The sequence below is a fragment of the Microcaecilia unicolor genome, chromosome 3 (genome assembly GCF_901765095.1).
Source record: "Microcaecilia unicolor chromosome 3, aMicUni1.1, whole genome shotgun sequence".
Taxonomy (NCBI): domain Eukaryota; kingdom Metazoa; phylum Chordata; class Amphibia; order Gymnophiona; family Siphonopidae; genus Microcaecilia; species Microcaecilia unicolor.
The window spans coordinates 350,430,435-350,449,522 of record NC_044033.1 but is presented as its reverse complement, the minus strand read 5'-3'; the positions used below and the strand labels follow the sequence as shown (position 1 = coordinate 350,449,522).

The following is a 19,088-nucleotide window of genomic DNA, read 5'->3' as shown; positions in this document are numbered from 1 at the left end:
AGCCAGCATAGCACAGCACATGCACCGTCTGGAAAGCAAGCTAAGCTACTTTTCTCTACCTTGAATTCAGGACAGAAAGTATAGAGGAATGTCTCTCCAGTGCCATAGTAGTGGTCACTCAACTTGAAGGGATGTGTCGCATATGCCCCAAACACCTGTCAAAAGAAACCATGTTTGTTCACAGCCTGTGAGAAAACGTGAAACAAGAGAATCTTCTGAAATGCTTTATGACGTCTCACAGCAGAAGTTAAACTAAGCTTGCAGGGGGATTTGATCACCAGAATGTTAAACGTTTCTGAAGATGCTGTTCTATTTCAGCAAATCATGTAAAATCAGAGCCAAGCCTAAAATACCTGCTGAGGAGCCTTGACTAATAAACACTGAAACAGAAAATCTCAACAAAAACTGTGTATGAGCCAACTATACCAAACAAAAGGCAAATCAGTTTTCTTCTCCAGCTCAGTTTTGCACAGTAAGAGTAGTAGTTGCCCCATAGGGTTTTTTTTTAACCCTTCTTCTTCTCTTTATTGGGGTGGCCAGGATCATAAATTTAAAACCTGTTGTTGTTATAGTGCTGGGCAGACTTATACGGTCTGTGCTAGAGCTGATGGTGGGAAGTGGGGCTGGTGGTTGGGAGGCGGGGCTAGTGCTGGGCAGACTTCTACGGTCTGTGCTCTGAAAATGACAGATACAAATCAAGGTAAGGTATACACAAAAAGTAGCACATATGAGTTTATCTTGTTGGGCAGACTGGATGGACCATGCAGGTCTTTTTCTGCCGTCATCTACTATGTTACTATGTTATGCCTCGCTGTAACTGGGAGTTTGGTAAAGCTTCTTGGATCTGTTGGGGTAGTGTTAGCATTCCTGTGTATTAGATGGGGGCCCTCACTAAAGCTTAGCGCATGCTAATGGAATTAGCATGTGCTAAATGCTTGCACCCTATTTTATACCTATGGACCACATGGCAATGCGCGCTAAGCTTTAGTAAAAGGACCCTTTAATGATTTCTTTGTTTGCATTCTTGTAAGCTTGGTTTTTCCAAAAATGTATTAACATTGCAATTGTTAGTGAAGATCTGTAAAAAAACAACAACAAAAAACCCCACAGAAATCTCTTGATGTTGTCAAATGTGTACCTGCAGGGTAAGTTTATAACAGGTTGTCAAGGTAAGCAGTCTAAGTAGGCATTTATTTTGGAGTTCTTTTCTAAAATTGCCTCCCAAAACCTGCAGCAATGGGGAGGGGGTAAAAAACATACCCAGGTGCACTTAGAACTGCTTGGGAACTAGTGTAAATTTACAGGTGCATTTTATAAAACGCCTGTATACTTCCAGACTCCACCTGTTATTCCTTGAGGGAATTTTGTGTGCAAAATCTGCATGTCAGACTGGAAGAAAGCTGATGCTATGATCTGTGGGAGCAAAAACAGCTGTGCAGCTGTGACTGGTGCAGGTATGGGGAGTACAGAGCAGCTGTCAGCGCACGGGACCGCCGGAGGCTGCAGCCATGACCTGTGGGAAGATGAAGTGTAGCAGGCTTGGGAACAGTGCAGGGATGCAGAGCAGCTGTGACCCATGGGTAGTTCAGGTGCAGGAAAGCAGGAGAAAGCCACAGGTTCTGGGCTAGGAGGAAAAAGGAAGAACTGAATTTAAGCCTGGAAAGGTGGGGGGGGGGGGGGGGGGGGGGGGGAGAGCAGGGTGGAACCTGGGCCAAATCGAGAGCATGAGCCAACAGTGGAGCAAGGTGTTAAACTGCAAAGGAGGGGGGGGGGGACAGTGTGAGTGTAGTGGGGAGGAGCATGGGGAATGGAAGAGATCTAGCATGACTGGAGGTAGAGCCAAGGAGGGAAGAGGAGAAAAGCATCTTGGTGTGAGAAATGTTAGCAGGGAAAGCTTACTTTGAGGCAGTCTGCCAGCACAGCACAGCCCCAGATAATGGTGTTGAAGCTAAAGATGAAAGGGGGGAGAGAACTAAGACAGGTATGAAAGCTGTGGAAAAAACAGGGGTAAAGCCTTGGGAGAGGGATGGAGAGAAAGGAGCTACCAGATATGGTGTGGGTGGTCTGAGAACTGCAACATTGACGCTGGAATCAGCAAGTCGGGGGGGGGGGGGGGATGAGGAGAGACTCAAGCTTAGGAAGGGGGTGCCATGGGCTTTGGCGAATTCTGCACAAAAAAGTGTTTAAAATCTCACATTTGTATTGCAATTTCAATTACCACCATTCAAATGCAATGATTTTATTGCTTATTTTTGATAAATAAAGCACGCAGAATTTTCCCAAAATTGTCGGCAGAATTTGTGAATTCTTTTGCAGAGTTCCTTCAGGAGCACACTTTGCATCTATGTTCATATACAGCAAAAATCTCCTTTATCCAGCAATCAACCATCTGAGGTAGCACTTTAAAAGTGGAGAAGAATGATAGGAGGGAAGGGGATGGATTAGAAAGCAGGGTAGCTTTTCTCTGCTATGTCCTGCCCATCACCCCAACCCTCTCAATTCCCTGCCGAAGAAGAGCATGACACTCTGAGATAACTGGCAGATATGAGTGGAGGAGTAGCTTAAGGGTTAATGTAGTGGGCTGAGAAACTGGGGAATGTCCTGGGGTTCGATTCCCACTGCAGCTCCTTTTGACTCTGGGCAAGTCATTTAGGGGCTCATTTTCAAAGCACTTAGACTTAAAATGGAACTTTGTAAGTCTAAGTGCTTTGAAAATATGCCTCTTTACTTTCCATTGCCTCAGGTACAAAAGATTGTGAGCCCACTAGGGCCAGAAAAAGTATCTTCATATAATAAATGTAAACCACTTTGGTTGTACCACAGAAAGGCGGTATATTATTTGTTACATTTGTATCCCACATTTTCCCACCTATCTGTAGGCCCAATGTGGCTTACATAGTACCGGAGAGGCCTTTGCAGGCTCCGGTGTGAACAAATACAGGGTGATGTTGTGGTAAGATCAAGTTCATGTGGCACAGCCACATTAGGGAATCGGAGAACGGAAGAGTTGTGTTATATCCATGACGTGCTTTAGTTTGTTTGTGTTGCAGAGATTAGGCATATAAATTGGATCGGTAGGGTATGTCTTTTTAAACAGGTTGGTTTTTAGTGATTTCCGGAATTTTAGGTGGTTGTACGTCGTTTTCAAGGCTTTTGGTAATGCGTTCCACAGTTGTGTGCTTATGTAGGAAAATTAGATGCGTAAGTTGTTTTGTATTTAAGTCCTTTACACTGCTCATCACTTCTTGCTGCTCTTATTAATTCCTGACTGCATGGGTTCACTCTACTCTCTCCCGTGGAACAGGACTAGGCCATAGACTCTTACAGCAGGAATTAGAAAGCGCTTCCTCAGGCTTTTGGATTAGGTGATTTTTTTCCTTTAATCTCATGACCCTTTACCCTATGCACACCAGGGTGTTACTGTGCCAAGAACACAGGGTTACAGCAATGCATGTCAAAAGCTTTAATGGATAGTTATTCTAGATCTGGTGTTTTGGGATGGGGTTTGGCAAAACCTTAAACCAGATTTTTGTTTTTCACTGAATATTTTGATTCATTTTTCCTCCGAAATTTGAATTTTAAATCAATGTTTATTATGTCTAGGCTCAATAAAAGTCTGCTTTATTTATGAGTGCACTTAGTGCTAAAGTACGTTTCCATTTCCAACTACCTGATTGTCCATGTCTTTGACCACAAGCAGCACTGGACTGTCAAGAGATGCCAAGTTGCGGTAGAGCGTTTTCAGGCTGGTCCCATGCTCCAGTGTGCTGTACATCAGCTGCCAGGGATAGCCCTGCACACGAGCAGGCAAGCTTTGGGCAAGCTAAAAAACAAGGGGAAAGAAAACAGCACAAATATGAATGACCACATCTTGCAATACACTGCATATGCATCAGAAATCAAACAGACCCTTAACCCTGGGAATTACATAACAATAACTGCAGAATTTCTAATTAAGGGCATCTATTGTTGGGGTAGATATAGGTCTGGTAGCTTCAGAAGGCAAGCTAGGTCAAAGTAAGGAATCATTCCAACCTCCTTTACATGCCCACAAAGCAGTAAGAGTCTTGCTCAAGCACCATTAATTTATTACATGTTATTTCCAGAAGAAAGACATTTCCTATGAAAAAAGATAATGTATTACTACAGGATGCCTGCTTAAGCTGGTGGTTTACAGGGATAATAAGCTTCTGAACTCATATCCTATACACCACAAGTGCATTAAACGTCTTGTGGTCACATAGTTGAAAACAGTTTTTTAATGAACAAATAAAGATACAAGCTGTCCATGCAACAGTCAAGGTGTTCAATTTTTACAGGTGCATTTCCTTCTCTAACACCCCTCCCTCCACCCAACCTCTAACATGGTTATTGTAATGGTGTGTATGAAAGCATAAGAAACTTAACAAATGGTGAAGATAACAAGTCAATGGAACACAAGGCAAAGTATAGCATAAGCCAACTAAGCTTATGCTTAGTTGGAGGAGTGGCCTAGTGGTTAGGGTGGTGGACTTTGGTCCTGGGGAACTGAGGAACTGAGTTCAATTCCCACTTCAGGCACAGGCAGCTCCTTGTGACTCTGGACAAGTCACTTAACCCTCCATTGCCCCATGTAAGCCGCATTGAGCCTTCCATGAGTGGGAAAGCGCGGGGTACAAATGTAACAAAAATAAAATAAATACAAAAGAGACAGACATTGGTTCTTTTAACCCCTCTCCAAAACAGCAGACCACTTTGCCACAAAGAGCCAGTCCACCCCTCCCAGTTTCAATCCCCTCTCCCCCCCCCCAAAAAAAAAACACATCAGGAACCTCCCATAGCAAGGAGCAAAGATATCCAGGCTCAGCAATAGTGTAGTTAAGATGAAACTTCGAGCCTTAGGTATTAGTGAAGAAATGTAAGGATTCCAAACTGACAAGAATTGCTTCTTTCATTTAAAAGACAGGCCCACCCTCTACTTCTCCAGCAACATACTATGGTGGACCAGCAAGAAAAAAAGAGGTGATAGTGTCCTTGTATAAGTCTCTGGTGAGGCCCCATTTACAGTACTGTTTGCAATTCTGGAGACCGCACCTACAGAAGTATATAAACAGGATGGAGTTGGTCCAGAGGGCGGCTACAAAATTGGTAAGTGGTCTCAGTCATAAAACATATAGGGACAGGCTTAGGGACCTCAACATGTATATGATGGAAAAGAGACGGGAGAGAGGGGATATGATAGAGACGTTTAAATACCTCAGTGGAGTTAATGTACAGGAGGCGAACCTCTTTCAAATGAAGGAAAACTCAGGAATGAGGGGGTATACGATGAAGTTAAGAGGAAATAGACTTAGGAGGAATCTAAGAAAATACTCTTTCATGAAAAGGGTGGTGAGTGCATTGAATGGCTTCCAGTGGCGTTCCTAGGCTGGCTGACACCCTGGGCGGATCGCCGATGTGCCCCCCCCCGGTGCATTTTTACCTGCTGGGGGGGGGGGGGGGGGTTGCCGCGCGCCTGTCCGCTCCAAGTCCGCTTGTTCCCTGCTGCTCCCTCTGCCCCGGAACAGGAAGTAAACTGTTCCGCGCAGAGGGAGCAGAAGGGAGGGAACAAGCGGACTTGGAGCGGACAGGCGCGCGGCACCCGGGGCGGACCGCCCCCCCCTTTGGTATGCCACTGATGGCTTCCCAGCAGGGGCCATAGAGATGAGGACTGTGTCAGAATTTAAGAAAGTGTGGGACAGGTATATGGGGGGTTCCCTTAGGAAAGGAAGAGTTAGTGGTTACTGAGGATGGGCAGACTGGATAGGCCACTTGCCCTTATCTTCCGTCATATTTCTATGTTTCTATTCTATGCCAACCCGAAAATGAAGGGGATTCTGACACAGTCCACACTTTCAGAACCAATTTCTTACCTAGTAAGGATGCCTAGCGGATAAATATACTGTGACCCCTGCTCTGCAGTGGGAATGCTTCATATTTATCCAGCAAAAAGCCTGCAGGTGATAATGGAATAGCCAAACACAAAAGGTGTTCTAAGCAATGAATTTACCTGTGTCCAAAAATGATGTACCATAGAACAATCTCAAAAAGAATTAGGCTGTTGAGAACACTTCCTGCAAAGGGGAGTGTCAATACCGCCCATATGAAACAATTTGGTCTGGGTAAGATATGCATGGTGGAGCACTCTAAACAGACATTCCCATAAGTCTGCCGCTATTGTTAAATGTGGAATTCAAGTGATCAATTTACCAAGATCCAGAGAAGCAGATGATCTACGCAAATCTGCCGCCCATTTGAGAGGAAAACTGTAGAAGGGCTTTGTGTAGTGCTGAGACTGACAAGCAATCCTTATCTCCCAACTTTAGGACAGAACTTAACCTAGCACTATGACGAGCAGCCAGAGCTGTGCCATCCAAGGTAGAAACATAACGGCGCAATTGATGATAAGCAAAAATATCTGTCAGTTGGACAAAAGCTCCTCTCCCCTGGGGGCGGAGCAAGATGGCGGCATACTAATCTCGTGAGCTTTTTCTCTATGCTAGCTGTGGAGTTTGCAGACTTTTCCTCGTTTTTCTTAAATTAACAGTTATGCCTCATACTAAACGGAAGGGCTCCGTGAAGGTTGTTACCCCGACGACCAGAACTTCATTGCCCACGCAGCAAAGCATCGAGAGGTTTATGACGAGAAATTCCACTCTACAAAATGTCAGAGAGGATCCCGTTGTTGTCTCGAATCAAGGACAGACCGAGTCCTTGGGACTGGACATAACACTTTCACCTCCGACTCTCAACCCACCGCCACACCCTGCTGGGCTTGAACCGCTAGTGAGTGCTTCCGTCTGTAGAGAGGATATTGGAGGCCTTCAAAATCGGGGTCTAGTGGATGAAGTTCCAGCGGGAGGTCGGAGAACTTTGGGTTCTCTGACTGGGCCTGAGACATCTAAGGCCAATTTGTCGGCAGTTATGCTGGACTCCATTTGGGGTACGCTCTAGCACTTGGATCGGACAGTGTCAGGCTCTGCGAATCAAATTGCGATGCTTGTGAGTACTATGGAAAATCTCTCCACAGCTTTTGCCACAATGAAAATTGAAGTTAATGACAAAATCCTACTACATAAATGAAGAGTGACCGACGTACCGCGCGTGCGCAGAACAGCACAGTTGTTCTGCGCATGCGTCACAACACAGGTGACGCCCGCAAACTCTAGCCTCTGAACGACATGCCCGGTTTGCTCAGAGCCCGGGTGAACTTGCGGGTCTCCAGATGGAGCGTATGACACATCACAGGGGGCAGAAGGCCAGTTACCAACCGCCCCAGCGGCTGGGATCGCCGCCCCGCCCCCGCCGAGGTCGCTACCGCTCCCCCCTCCACCCGGGCCCTCTCCATTGAACTTACAGTGCCTCACCTCTGAAAGCGCAGCAGGCAGCACCTCCCTTCGGCCTTCCTTCCCTCCCTGTGTCTCACCCTCGCTGAAGTTATGTCACATGAGGGTGGCACGCAGGAAGGGAAGGGCGCCCGAACGGGGGCGATCTGCCGCTGCTGCTGCGCTTTCAGAGGTGAGGCGCTGTGAGTTCAATGGAGAGGGCCGGTGGCGACCTCGGGGGGGGAGGGAGGGGGGAGTCGCCCTGGAACTGGGAGGAAGAGGGAGAGACATCATTTATTATCAGAGGAGGTGAGGCTGCAAGCATTGACAGGGAGGGAGACAGACGATGTGTATAAACAGAGGAGGGAAGGATAGATGAGATTAACCACCCAGGAAAGAAGAGACACTCTGTATAAATAGAGAAGATGCAGTAGTGAGAGGGAGAGACACCATTAATTATTAGTGAGGAGGTGAGGCGATACACTGTAAGCGCTGACAAGGAGGGGGACAGACGATGTGTATAAATAGAGGAGAGATGGCAAGATGAGAGACAGTCTGCACAGACTCTGCATCGCTGCGAAGTTACCCATTCCAGGAGGAAGACCTCTTTGGCCGGTCCTGTATTTTTGCCATTCTCATTCTGATGCATGATGGGACCTGCAGCACTGATTTCAATGGATAAAATCATGCACTACAAATACTATACTGCTTTGGGGTGTAAGTTTAAAACCAGGACTGGCTAAAAAGTCTCCCTCCTGGAATGACTAACTTGACAGCTTTGTGTCTGTGAATGCGCATAGGGATATCGCTCTCTCTCTCTGAACTTACTCTCACAGACACTCTCTCTCACACACACACACACACACACACACACACACTCTCTCTCTCTCTCTGAAGTCACTCTCACACTCTCTCTCTTTCACACAGATACTTTGTCTCTATCTCTCTCTGAACTCACTCTCACACTCTCTCTCTCTCTCTCACAGACACACACATACACACAGATACACACACACAGCAGGACAGCAACGCCGGGAATGGATCCCAGGCAAATCGCTCACATACACCACACATACAGTGAACTCATTGAAGTCCAACAATACCGCACCATACCCCATATACAGTGGGGGAAATAAGTATTTGATCCCTTGCTGATTTTGTAAGTTTGCCCACTGACAAAGACATGAGCAGCCCATAATTGAAGGGTAGGTTATTGGTAACAGTGAGAGATAGCACATCACAAATTAAATCCGGAAAATCACATTGTGGAAGTATATGAATTTATTTGCATTCTGCAGAGGGAAATAAGTATTTGATCCCCCACCAACCAGTAAGAGATCTGGCCCCTACAGACCAGGTAGATGCTCCAAATCAACTCGTTACCTGCATGACAGTCAGCTGTCGGCAATGGTCACCTGTATGAAAGACACCTGTCCACAGACTCAGTGAATCAGTCAGACTCTAACCTCTACAAAATGGCCAAGAGCAAGGAGCTGTCTAAGGATGTCAGGGACAAGATCATACACCTGCACAAGGCTGGAATGGGCTACAAAACCATCAGTAAGACGCTGGGCGAGAAGGAGACAACTGTTGGTGCCATAGTAAGAAAATGGAAGAAGTACAAAATGACTGTCAATCGACAAAGATCTGGGGCTCCACGCAAAATCTCACCTCATGGGGTATCCTTGATCATGAGGAAGGTTAGAAATCAGCCTACAACTACAAGGGGGGAACTTGTCAATGATCTCAAGGCAGCTGGGACCACTGTCACCACGAAAACCATTGGTAACACATTACGACATAACGGATTGCAATCCTGCAGTGCCCGCAAGGTCCCCCTGCTCCGGAAGGCACATGTGACGGCCCGTCTGAAGTTTGCCAGTGAACACCTGGATGATGCCGAGAGTGATTGGGAGAAGGTGCTGTGGTCAGATGAGACAAAAATTGAGCTCTTTGGCATGAACTCAACTCGCCGTGTTTGGAGGAAGAGAAATGCTGCCTATGACCCAAAGAACACCGTCCCCACTGTCAAGCATGGAGGTGGAAATGTTATGTTTTGGGGGTGTTTCTCTGCTAAGGGCATAGGACTACTTCACCGCATCAATGGGAGAATGGATGGGGCCATGTACCGTACAATTCTGAGTGACAACCTCCTTCCCTCCGCCAGGGCCTTAAAAATGGGTCGTGGCTGGGTCTTCCAGCACGACAATGACCCAAAACATACAGCCAAGGCAACAAAGGAGTGGCTCAGGAAGAAGCACATTAGGGTCATGGAGTGGCCTAGCCAGTCACCAGACCTTAATCCCATTGAAAACTTATGGAGGGAGCTGAAGCTGCGAGTTGCCAAGCGACAGCCCAGAACTCTTAATGATTTAGAGATGATCTGCAAAGAGGAGTGGACCAAAATTCCTCCTGACATGTGTGCAAACCTCATCATCAACTACAGAAGACGTCTGACCGCTGTGCTTGCCAACAAGGGTTTTGCCACCAAGTATTAGGTCTTGTTTGCCAGAGGGATTAAATACTTATTTCCCTCTGCAGAATGCAAATAAATTCATATACTTTCCACAATGTGATTTTCCGGATTTAATTTGTGATGTGCTATCTCTCACTGTTACCAATAACCTACCCTTCAATTATGGGCTGCTCATGTCTTTGTCAGTGGGCAAACTTACAAAATCAGCAAGGGATCAAATACTTATTTCCCCCACTGTAGGTTACAGGAAGATGTATGGGGGAGGAGGGGGAAGGCTACTCAAAAACGAGCCCTGCTTTGCTGCCTCAAACAACTGGCTATAAGGAGCAAATGACCCTCCACTGTCACAGGGACTCCTAGCAGCTCTCTCTCTCACACACATACATACACATATACACACTCTCACTCTCTCTGTACCCCCAACTGTTCCCCGCACCCTTTCAAGCACTACACATTACGTTCATCAAATTTTACATTATATGTCAGAAATAAAAAATCTTGCCCGTTTTAATGGGCTTAACGACTTGTAGAGATTATAAAAGAAGAAGTTAAGAAAGTGAAAAAAATTTCAGGTTTATTGATTAAAGATAATGCTATATTACATCACAAAATGGAACAATTTGAAAATTACAACAGGGGATTAAATCTTCGATTCTTGAATTTCCCTCGATTGCCTGTATACACTCCTTTGGAGGTATTTAAGAGATACCTGATCGAAAATTTAAAAATTTCCCCTGAAGCTATTCCTCCGTTAAATAAAATTTATTATTTGCCTAAGAAGAAAAATGAAGAGGGAACACAGGAAAAGTTACCACAAACTCAAGGAGAACTAAATATTTCGGAAATTTTGGAAACGTCTTTAACTACAGTAACTGAAAGACAAACTTTGCTTGTTTCATTCATATTTGAGCAGGATTTGGCGGCTGTGAGAAGATTAGCTCTTAAAAACTTACAATCATTATTTTACAGGGGAAAAATATGGGTCTTTCCAGATGTGACTAAACAAACCCAAGAAAGAAGGAAAGCTTTCCTCGTGTTAAGAACTGATACCATTGCCTTAGGAGCATCATTTAATTTGAATTACCCATGTAAATGCAATGTTAAGTATTTGGGAGTAAAGTATGTTTTTTTTTTTCCTCAGAACAATTAAGATTTTTCATAAACTCAAAAAGAATATAAGACTTGCAGGATCTGTACTGTTATGATCTAAGATAATGGGAAGAGTAAACAAAATGGTTAGGGTGGGAAGTGTTAAGCCTTTTTTAAAAAATATATTTTAATTTCTTCTTAAATCTCATCTCCTGAGTTTATAATGGATTCCCCTCCCTCCCCCTCTACAATGTGGTCTAATACAAGATGTAAACTTATTGTTTAAAGTTTAATTTTCACCAGATCATATTTTCTTTCTTTATTTTTCTTGTTCAAGTTGTAAATGCTTGTAAAGATTATAAATATTGTGAAGAGCAAAGAAACTACAAGCCCCAGAAGGCAGTGCAGCACCAGAGAGATTCAGAACCAAGGAACTACAAAGCCCAGAAGGCAGGGCAACGTCAGAGAAGCCAGGAGCTCAGAAACTACAAGCCCCAGAAGGCAGTGCAGCACCAGCAGACAGATCAGGTGAAGGGAGAAGAATCTATGCAAGGGAGGGAGGAGCCGGGGTGTGATTGGGAGATGGAATCAGATGGGGGAAGGGAGGAGCCCCTAGACTGGGAGGAAGGGGAGGAGAGAATGGAACTGGAGGAGGAGAAAGGAGGGGAGAATGAGGAGGAAATGGAAGTGCTAGTGGAGGGCTCTTAAAGTGAGTTATGAACTGAACTGGAGAGTGAATGAAGCCTTGGTGAATTGACCCGGTGGGTGGATGTCAGGTGGTTTTGTGCTGACAAATGAGGGAGGTGGGTCATTAGGTCTAAGAGTGAGAAAGTGACTTAGACCATATTGCCATTGAATTGAACTGTTTAATTTCATTTCTAAGATGAACTGTGTTTGAAGGCAATGCTAAACTAAACTGTGTTTGAAAGCAGTGCTAAAACTGAATTGAGGAGGAAAACATTGCTAACTGAACTGAATTGTGAGCAGTGCTCATTAGCTGTGGGAAAGAGCAGTGCTACTAAGTACTGGATTAGAAGCAGTGCTGGAGAAAACCATATTGAAAGCAGGGCCAAAGTGTACTGTGTGGAAAGCAGGCCCAAGCTGAACTGTATTGCAAGCAGGGCTCCAATGAACTGTGTTTAAAAGTGGAGAGGGAAAGGCCTGTGAAGCCTTAAAGCAGAGTAAATGTACTCAGGAGATAATAAAGCACTTCTGGTGATTTGCCTGTTGTCCGGAGACCCTGATTGCAGACTGTCGACTCGGGAGTGAAGGGTGTGCTTGGTAAAGAAAGGAAAAGACTGAGAAAGAGTGGTGAGGATCTGGCGGCTGAGCATGACAATATGCATAAATAATTAAAAAAAAAAAAAGCTCCTCTCTCCCATAGCCTGTACAGGTAGCAAAGAATCATCCGAATGTAGAACATGTTCCAGATGCAATATCCCCAGTCTCTCCCACCTACGAGAGGACCCATTTTCAACCCCAGGAAGAAACCCTGAATAGGCAATAAATCTGAGGTGTGGAAAAGACTTCCCAACAATTAGTAAGGGTTTGCCATAATTCCTGCAAGGGGTTTAACAAAATACTGCTCATTGTGTCAACGGGGAGTGCTCGCCCCAGCACCTGTAAAAGGAAATTAAAATGACAAGGATAGAAAAACTCTGCCACCTGGACAATAAGTATGTTTTTCAATGAAAGGATTTGACTATACACCGTATTGGCCTTGAAGAAGCCAACCAGATGATCAATGTGGAATAATGAATTAGACGAGTAATATCTGGGGATAATCAGGTTAATACCACATTTTTTTTTTCTGTTTACTGTTTAATTGATCTTCTTAACTTGTTTCACTCTCTCTATTTAGTGGTCTAAGGAAGAGAATAGAATTACCTGACTGAAATAATTCCTACATATTACTTTCTCTGTATTTCCAGCAAGTTGTTTTATCGCTTGTAAAAATTTAAATGGTTATAAATAAAAAAATTAAAAAAAGAAAAACTCTGCCACCCAGAAACTAGTCTCCCAGATGTCTAGCGAGACAGGCCTGGTTATACTTATAGATCAGGAAAATCTAAACTCCCAACCCGCCAGTTAGTTAAGTGAAATATTCAGCACTTACCGTATTTTTCGGACTATAAGACGCACTTTTTTCCCCCAAAATTTGGGAGGAAAATGGGGGGTGCGTCTTATAGTCCGAAGGTAGCGTTTTTTTTACCTCCGTTCCGTACTTACAGGATTCCGTGTTCCCTGGTGGTCTAGTGACGTCGGGGCAGGAAAGAGCCCCCTCTTTCCTGCCCATCGCGCTGCTCTCCGTGCTTCTCAATGCTTTCCGACGGTCTCGGCGAGATTCAAAATGGCCGCCGAGAATCTCGGCGGCCATTTTGAATCTCGCCGAGACCGTCGGAAAGCATTGAGAAGCACGGAGAGCAGCGCGATGGGCAGGAAAGAGGGGGCTCTTTCCTGCCCCGACGTCACTAGACCACCAGGGAACACGGAATCCTGTAAGTACGAGACGGAGGTCCAAAACCCGGACAAGACGCACCGGAGCACCTAGGTTTTAGAGGAGGGAAAGAGGAAAATTTTTTTTTTCCTGTTTCCCTCCTCTAAAACCTAGGTGCGTCTTATGGTCCGGTGCGTCTTATAGTCCGAAAAATACGGTAACTGGCTATGGTTTATCACATATAGATAGGACTGATTTTTATTTGGGTCCTATTTATAAGGTAAACCTGGCCAGTTAAGTGCTGACTCCACCCCCGGAACACACCCAAAATAGCCAGTTTTCAGTTCAGCACTAACCGGTTAAGTGCCACTGAAAATTAGCAATTTAACTGGCTAGGAGCCATTTCTGGCCGGCTAAATTAATTTTTTTATTTTTGTTACATTTGTACCCCGCGCTTTCCCACTCTTGGCAGGCTCAATGCGGCTTACATGGGGCAATGGAGGGTTAAGTGACTTGCCCAGAGTCACAAGGAGCTGCCTGTGCCTGAAGTGGGAATCGAACTCAGTTCCTCAGTTCCCCAGGACCAAAGTCCACCACCCTAACCACTAGGCCACTCCTCCACTCACTTTGAATATCGAACTCCCCCCCCCCCCCCCCAGTGTCTTTTTGCAAGGCTGGTATACACAGGGGTGGAGGATGGGCGGGGCTCCCACTTATATGTATAACTTACAGAATATTTTAAGTTATACACATATCTGCCACATTGAGCTGTACACACTTACATTAGGCACTTTAAGCTTCAGTTACGTTAGTATTCTATAACGGACAGTAGGCGCGTACCACACACCTTCCGGGTGCCTAATTGGGGGTACCTAGTTACAGAAGTGCCCCCTCAGATTTACTCCCCCCCCCCCAAAAAAAAAAAAATTAGCACTATATTAAAAAATACATTTAAAAAAATGATGCTGCTGTGGGAGTCAAGATTTCTTCCACGGTCTGGCTTTTCAAAGAATGTCTTGAACTGTACCTTTTCGACATGCACATCCTCAAGAATTCCACTATGGTGCTTCAGGTCGGGCAGCAGGTCGTCAGCCTCTTCATCACATATACTGCAGGTGCTCTGCCGGCGTTTAGCCTCCTCAACTGTAATAATCTGGTACAAATACAAATTGTATACATTAGATGGGGCTAATGCCAACCACATAAAGGCTTTATGGTTAAACAATTTTTATTGAAAGACACGAAGACCTTTAACAAAAACATATCCGTATTTTATGATACAAAAGAAAATCTCCCTCTCCTGCACCAATTATTCTCCCTCCCCCCAAATGAGGAGGGATTAGCAACAGGTATGAAACAGGTTAAATCATCTAAGCTACATATAAGGTCATCTTAGATAGTGTCTCATCCCTACCCCTCTCTACTCTCAATAATACAAATTTCGGTAAAATGAAGTAACAGATGTAAAACCTAACCTCCCTTCAAAAAAAAAAAAAAAAACCCCAGTAAAACTCTGTGGATACTGAACTATACAAATCAATAGTGAAGATGTTGAATGTGTTTATAGATAACACATTCAACATCTTCACTATTGATTTGTATAGCCTCATTGTATTAACAATGAGGCTATGCCCCCGAGGACTTAAAATTTGTAAGTAAGGATGTTGAAGTAGCATAAATCTCTGCCTGCGCTTGGGGGACCTCCTCGCCTCCCAGGTCACCAAAAGGTGAACCTGGTTCCTCCAATGCCAAAACACCAGCGGGTCCCGGAGCTGTTCAGTACTGTAAAATCACTGTCCGGGCCATCAGGCTAAGTTTGCGGCACAAGAGAATAGCATTTCAATTCAGTGTATATTATGTTCCAACAACCTAGAGGGAAATCTCCTAACCTGACCCCCAAAATTCTGAACTTTGGAACAAGACCAGAAAGCATGGAAAAAGGTGTCAGGGGTGTGACCACATTTAGAACAACCAGATTCTCTGAGTGACCTCATATGGGCTAATTGCACTTTTGTCATGTAAGCCCGATTATTTATTTATTTATTTGCATTTGTATCCCACATTTTCCCACCTATTTGCAGGCTCATTGTGGCTTACAATACGTTGTAAATGATGGAAGTACAATTATTGCAGTACAATTATGGGTTGCATTGTGATGAGTTACATAAGACAGAGTAAATTCAGGATATCATTAGGGGATAGAACAGTGGGATATAACAGAGGTGAGTTGAGAGGGGGACAAAACAGTATCGAGGGAACATGGAGGTCTGACAATTTGTCTGTGGGTAGGGTTAAAGAGTGGTGAGAGCGCGGGAGAAGAGATTACAGAGAGTGTATTGGTGCGTGTCTATTAGATTGTATGGGCTTCATGTGTTTTGATCCTTGCCGTAGATTTTCTCAAAGAGATGAGTCTTTAGTAGTTTGCGGAAGTCGGTCAGTTCGTAGATCATTTTCAGGTTGCGTGGTAGTGGTAGATGAATCAGACGATACCCGCACTCTCTTAATCTTGCGTTTGTTGTTAAAAGGGGAATACCCCGGAGTGTGGCAGCGACATCTCAATCCTCCAAGTGGACCCCAGAATCTTCTGCCCATCTAGTCTTCAATAAAGTGAAATCTTTACCCGGCTCTCTTCTAATGAGAGCTCTATGCAGCCCTGAAACAGCGAGACCCGAGTTAAAGGATTTTTCTTTTTAATTCAATGCTGGCTAATAGATAATTTGTCCATGCAAAATTTGGAAAGGGCCAGGAGCACTATGATAGAGAGGCAAATAGAAGAGACGTTCAGTCACTACTCAGATAAAGATATCCATCCCCAGCAGTTCTACTTTTATCCATGTGTTTAGGACCTCATACTGAACACTCCTATCAACACTGGACATAAAGACAAGTGGATATCGTTATGTGGCAGTTTCTACTGATCTGAAACTGCACCTCAAAGGCATGGTTTTCCCACTTACAATAGGAAAATAAAGTCAATTCTACATGAAGAAGTTTGAAACTATGTTTCCATTCCTTCTCACTTGTAACAATCATACAGTGGGGGAAATAAGTATTTGATCCCTTGCTGATTTTGTAAGTTTGCCCACTGACAAAGACATGAGCAGCCCATAATTGAAGGGTAGGTTATTGGTAACAGTGAGAGATAGCACATCACAAATTAAATCCGGAAAATCACATTGTGGAAAGTATATGAATTTATTTGCATTCTGCAGAGGGAAATAAGTATTTAATCCCTCTGGCAAACAAGACCTAATACTTGGTGGCAAAACCCTTGTTGGCAAGCACAGCGGTCAGATGTCTTCTGTAGTTGATGATGAGGTTTGCACACATGTCAGGAGGAATTTTGGTCCACTCCTCTTTGCAGATCATCTCTAAATCATTAAGAGTTCTGGGCTGTCGCTTGGCAACTCGCAGCTTCAGCTCCCTCCATAAGTTTTCAATGGGATTAAGGTCTGGTGACTGGCTAGGCCACTCCATGACCCTAATGTGCTTCTTCCTGAGCCACTCCTTTGTTGCCTTGGCTGTATGTTTTGGGTCATTGTCGTGCTGGAAGACCCAGCCACGACCCATTTTAAGGCCCTGGCGGAGGGAAGGAGGTTGTCACTCATAATGTACGGTACATGGCCCCATCCATTCTCCCATTGATGCGGTGAAGTAGTCCTGTGCCCTTAGCAGAGAAACACCCCCAAAACATAACATTTCCACCTCCATGCTTGACAGTGGGGACGGTGTTCTTTGGGTCATAGGCAGCATTTCTCTTCCTCCAACACGGCGAGTTGAGTTCATGCCAAAGAGCTCAATTTTGTCTCATCTGACCACAGCACCTTCTCCCAATCACTCTCGGCATCATCCAGGTGTTCACTGGCAAACTTCAGACGGGCCGTCACATGTGCCTTCCGGAGCAGGGGGACCTTGCGGGCACTGCAGGATTGCAATCCGTTATGTCGTAATGTGTTACCAATGGTTTTCGTGGTGACAGTGGTCCCAGCTGCCTTGAGATCATTGACAAGTTCCCCCCTTGTAGTTGTAGGCTGATTTCTAACCTTCCTCATGATCAAGGATACCCCACGAGGTGAGATTTTGCGTGGAGCCCCAGATCTTTGTCAATTGACAGTCATTTTGTACTTCTTCCATTTTCTACTATGGCACCAACAGTTGTCTCCTTCTCGCCCAGCGTCTTACTGATGGTTTTGTAGCCCATTCCAGCCTTGTGCAGGTGTATGATCTTGTCCCTGACATCCTTAGACAGCTCTTTGCTCTTGGCCATTTTGTAGAGGTTAGAGTCTGACTGATTCACTGAGTCTGTGGACAGGTGTCTTTCATACAGGTGACCATTGCCGACAGCTGTCTGTCATGCAGGTAACGAGTTGATTTGGAGCATCTACCTGGTCTGTAGGGGCCAGATCTCTTACTGGTTGGTGGGGGATCAAATACTTATTTCCCTCTGCAGAATGCAAATAAATTCATATACTTTCCACAATGTGATTTTCCGGATTTAATTTGTGATGTGCTATCTCTCACTGTTACCAATAACCTACCCTTCAATTATGGGCTGCTCATGTCTTTGTCAGTGGGCAAACTTACAAAATCAGCAAGGGATCAAATACTTATTTCCCCCACTGTAAATCGCCTACTGGCCTGGCATTCTAAAAAAGCCTCTTCCAGGTTTTCAGAGACACGGACACCCCCCTTCCCTCTGAAATATTTCCCTGAACACCTCTCCTTTAGTCCTAAGACAAAGTTACCATAAAAGCAGGTTAACTGTAGTCATTTTTCTGCAATATAACGTTCTATTTGTCAAAGCATTTTTTGCTTACAAGCAAAAAATGCTTTGACAAATAGTATGCTTTTCTTTGTAACTTATCAGACCATTAATAAACCAGACTTAACTGTATCAAATTTTCTTTCCATGTCACCCAACTGCACCCTGGGACAAAGTTTCAGTCCCTGTTGTCTGTATGATGAAGATGATCGCTGGCATTAACATCCAGATTTAAGACCCATTGATTTCTCAGTCACTCAGAATAATTAGATAACCTATGCAGCCATTTCTACTAAAACTTCACTTCTGCTGGTATATACCGAAATTCTATCAATTCCCTTAGTGTACCACAAGGCAAAATGGGGAGACATACTAAAAATTCAACAACTACTGTATATACTTGACTATAAGTTGAACTCATGTATAAGGCGAGGGCAGTTTTGGGACTAAAAAAGGCCCAAAATTGGTGTGACCCATGTAAAAATCAAGGCCACACACACTTTCCTTACTCACACCCCTCCTCAGCCAGCTTGTCCTTCTCTCTACCTCATTCACACCCCACCACAGCATGCCCTCTCTGTTGCACCCAAGCATGTCCCTTTGTTGGTTCCCTCCCTCCCCCTCACCCGCTGTGTACCTTCAAATTGCTCTTCCATACAGATGGTAAAATTATGTATCATACCTGATAATTTTCTTTCCATTAATCATAGCTGATCAACCCATAGACTGGTGGGTTGTGTCCATCTACCAGCAGGTGGAGATAGAGAGCAAACTTTTGCCTCCCTATATGTGGTCATGTGCTGCCGGAAACTCCTCAGTATGTCGATATCAAAGCTCCATCCGCAGGACTCAGCACTTAGAGAATTACACCCACAAAGGGACACTCTGCCCAGCTCACCACCGCCGAAACGGGGGAGGGGAATTAACCCAGCTCATCCCCACACAAGTGGGGGAGGGGAATCAGTCCAGCTCATCCCCGCG

The 19,088-nt window shown here is 44.7% G+C and overlaps 1 protein-coding gene across 2 annotated transcripts in view; it reads right to left on the bottom strand.

Moving 5' to 3' along the window:
- The window catches only part of NCOA7 (nuclear receptor coactivator 7), a 382,797-nt gene that overhangs the window by 8,589 nt on the left and 355,120 nt on the right, over nt 1–19,088 (bottom strand). For both annotated transcript variants that reach the window (XM_030198488.1, XM_030198489.1), the window contains 3 exons: nt 14,373–14,498; nt 3,671–3,823; nt 60–155 (listed from right to left, as the gene is read on the bottom strand). In XM_030198488.1, the coding sequence (XP_030054348.1) occupies nt 60–155; nt 3,671–3,823; nt 14,373–14,498 (375 nt within the window). The remainder of the gene's footprint in view (nt 1–59; nt 156–3,670; nt 3,824–14,372; nt 14,499–19,088) is intronic.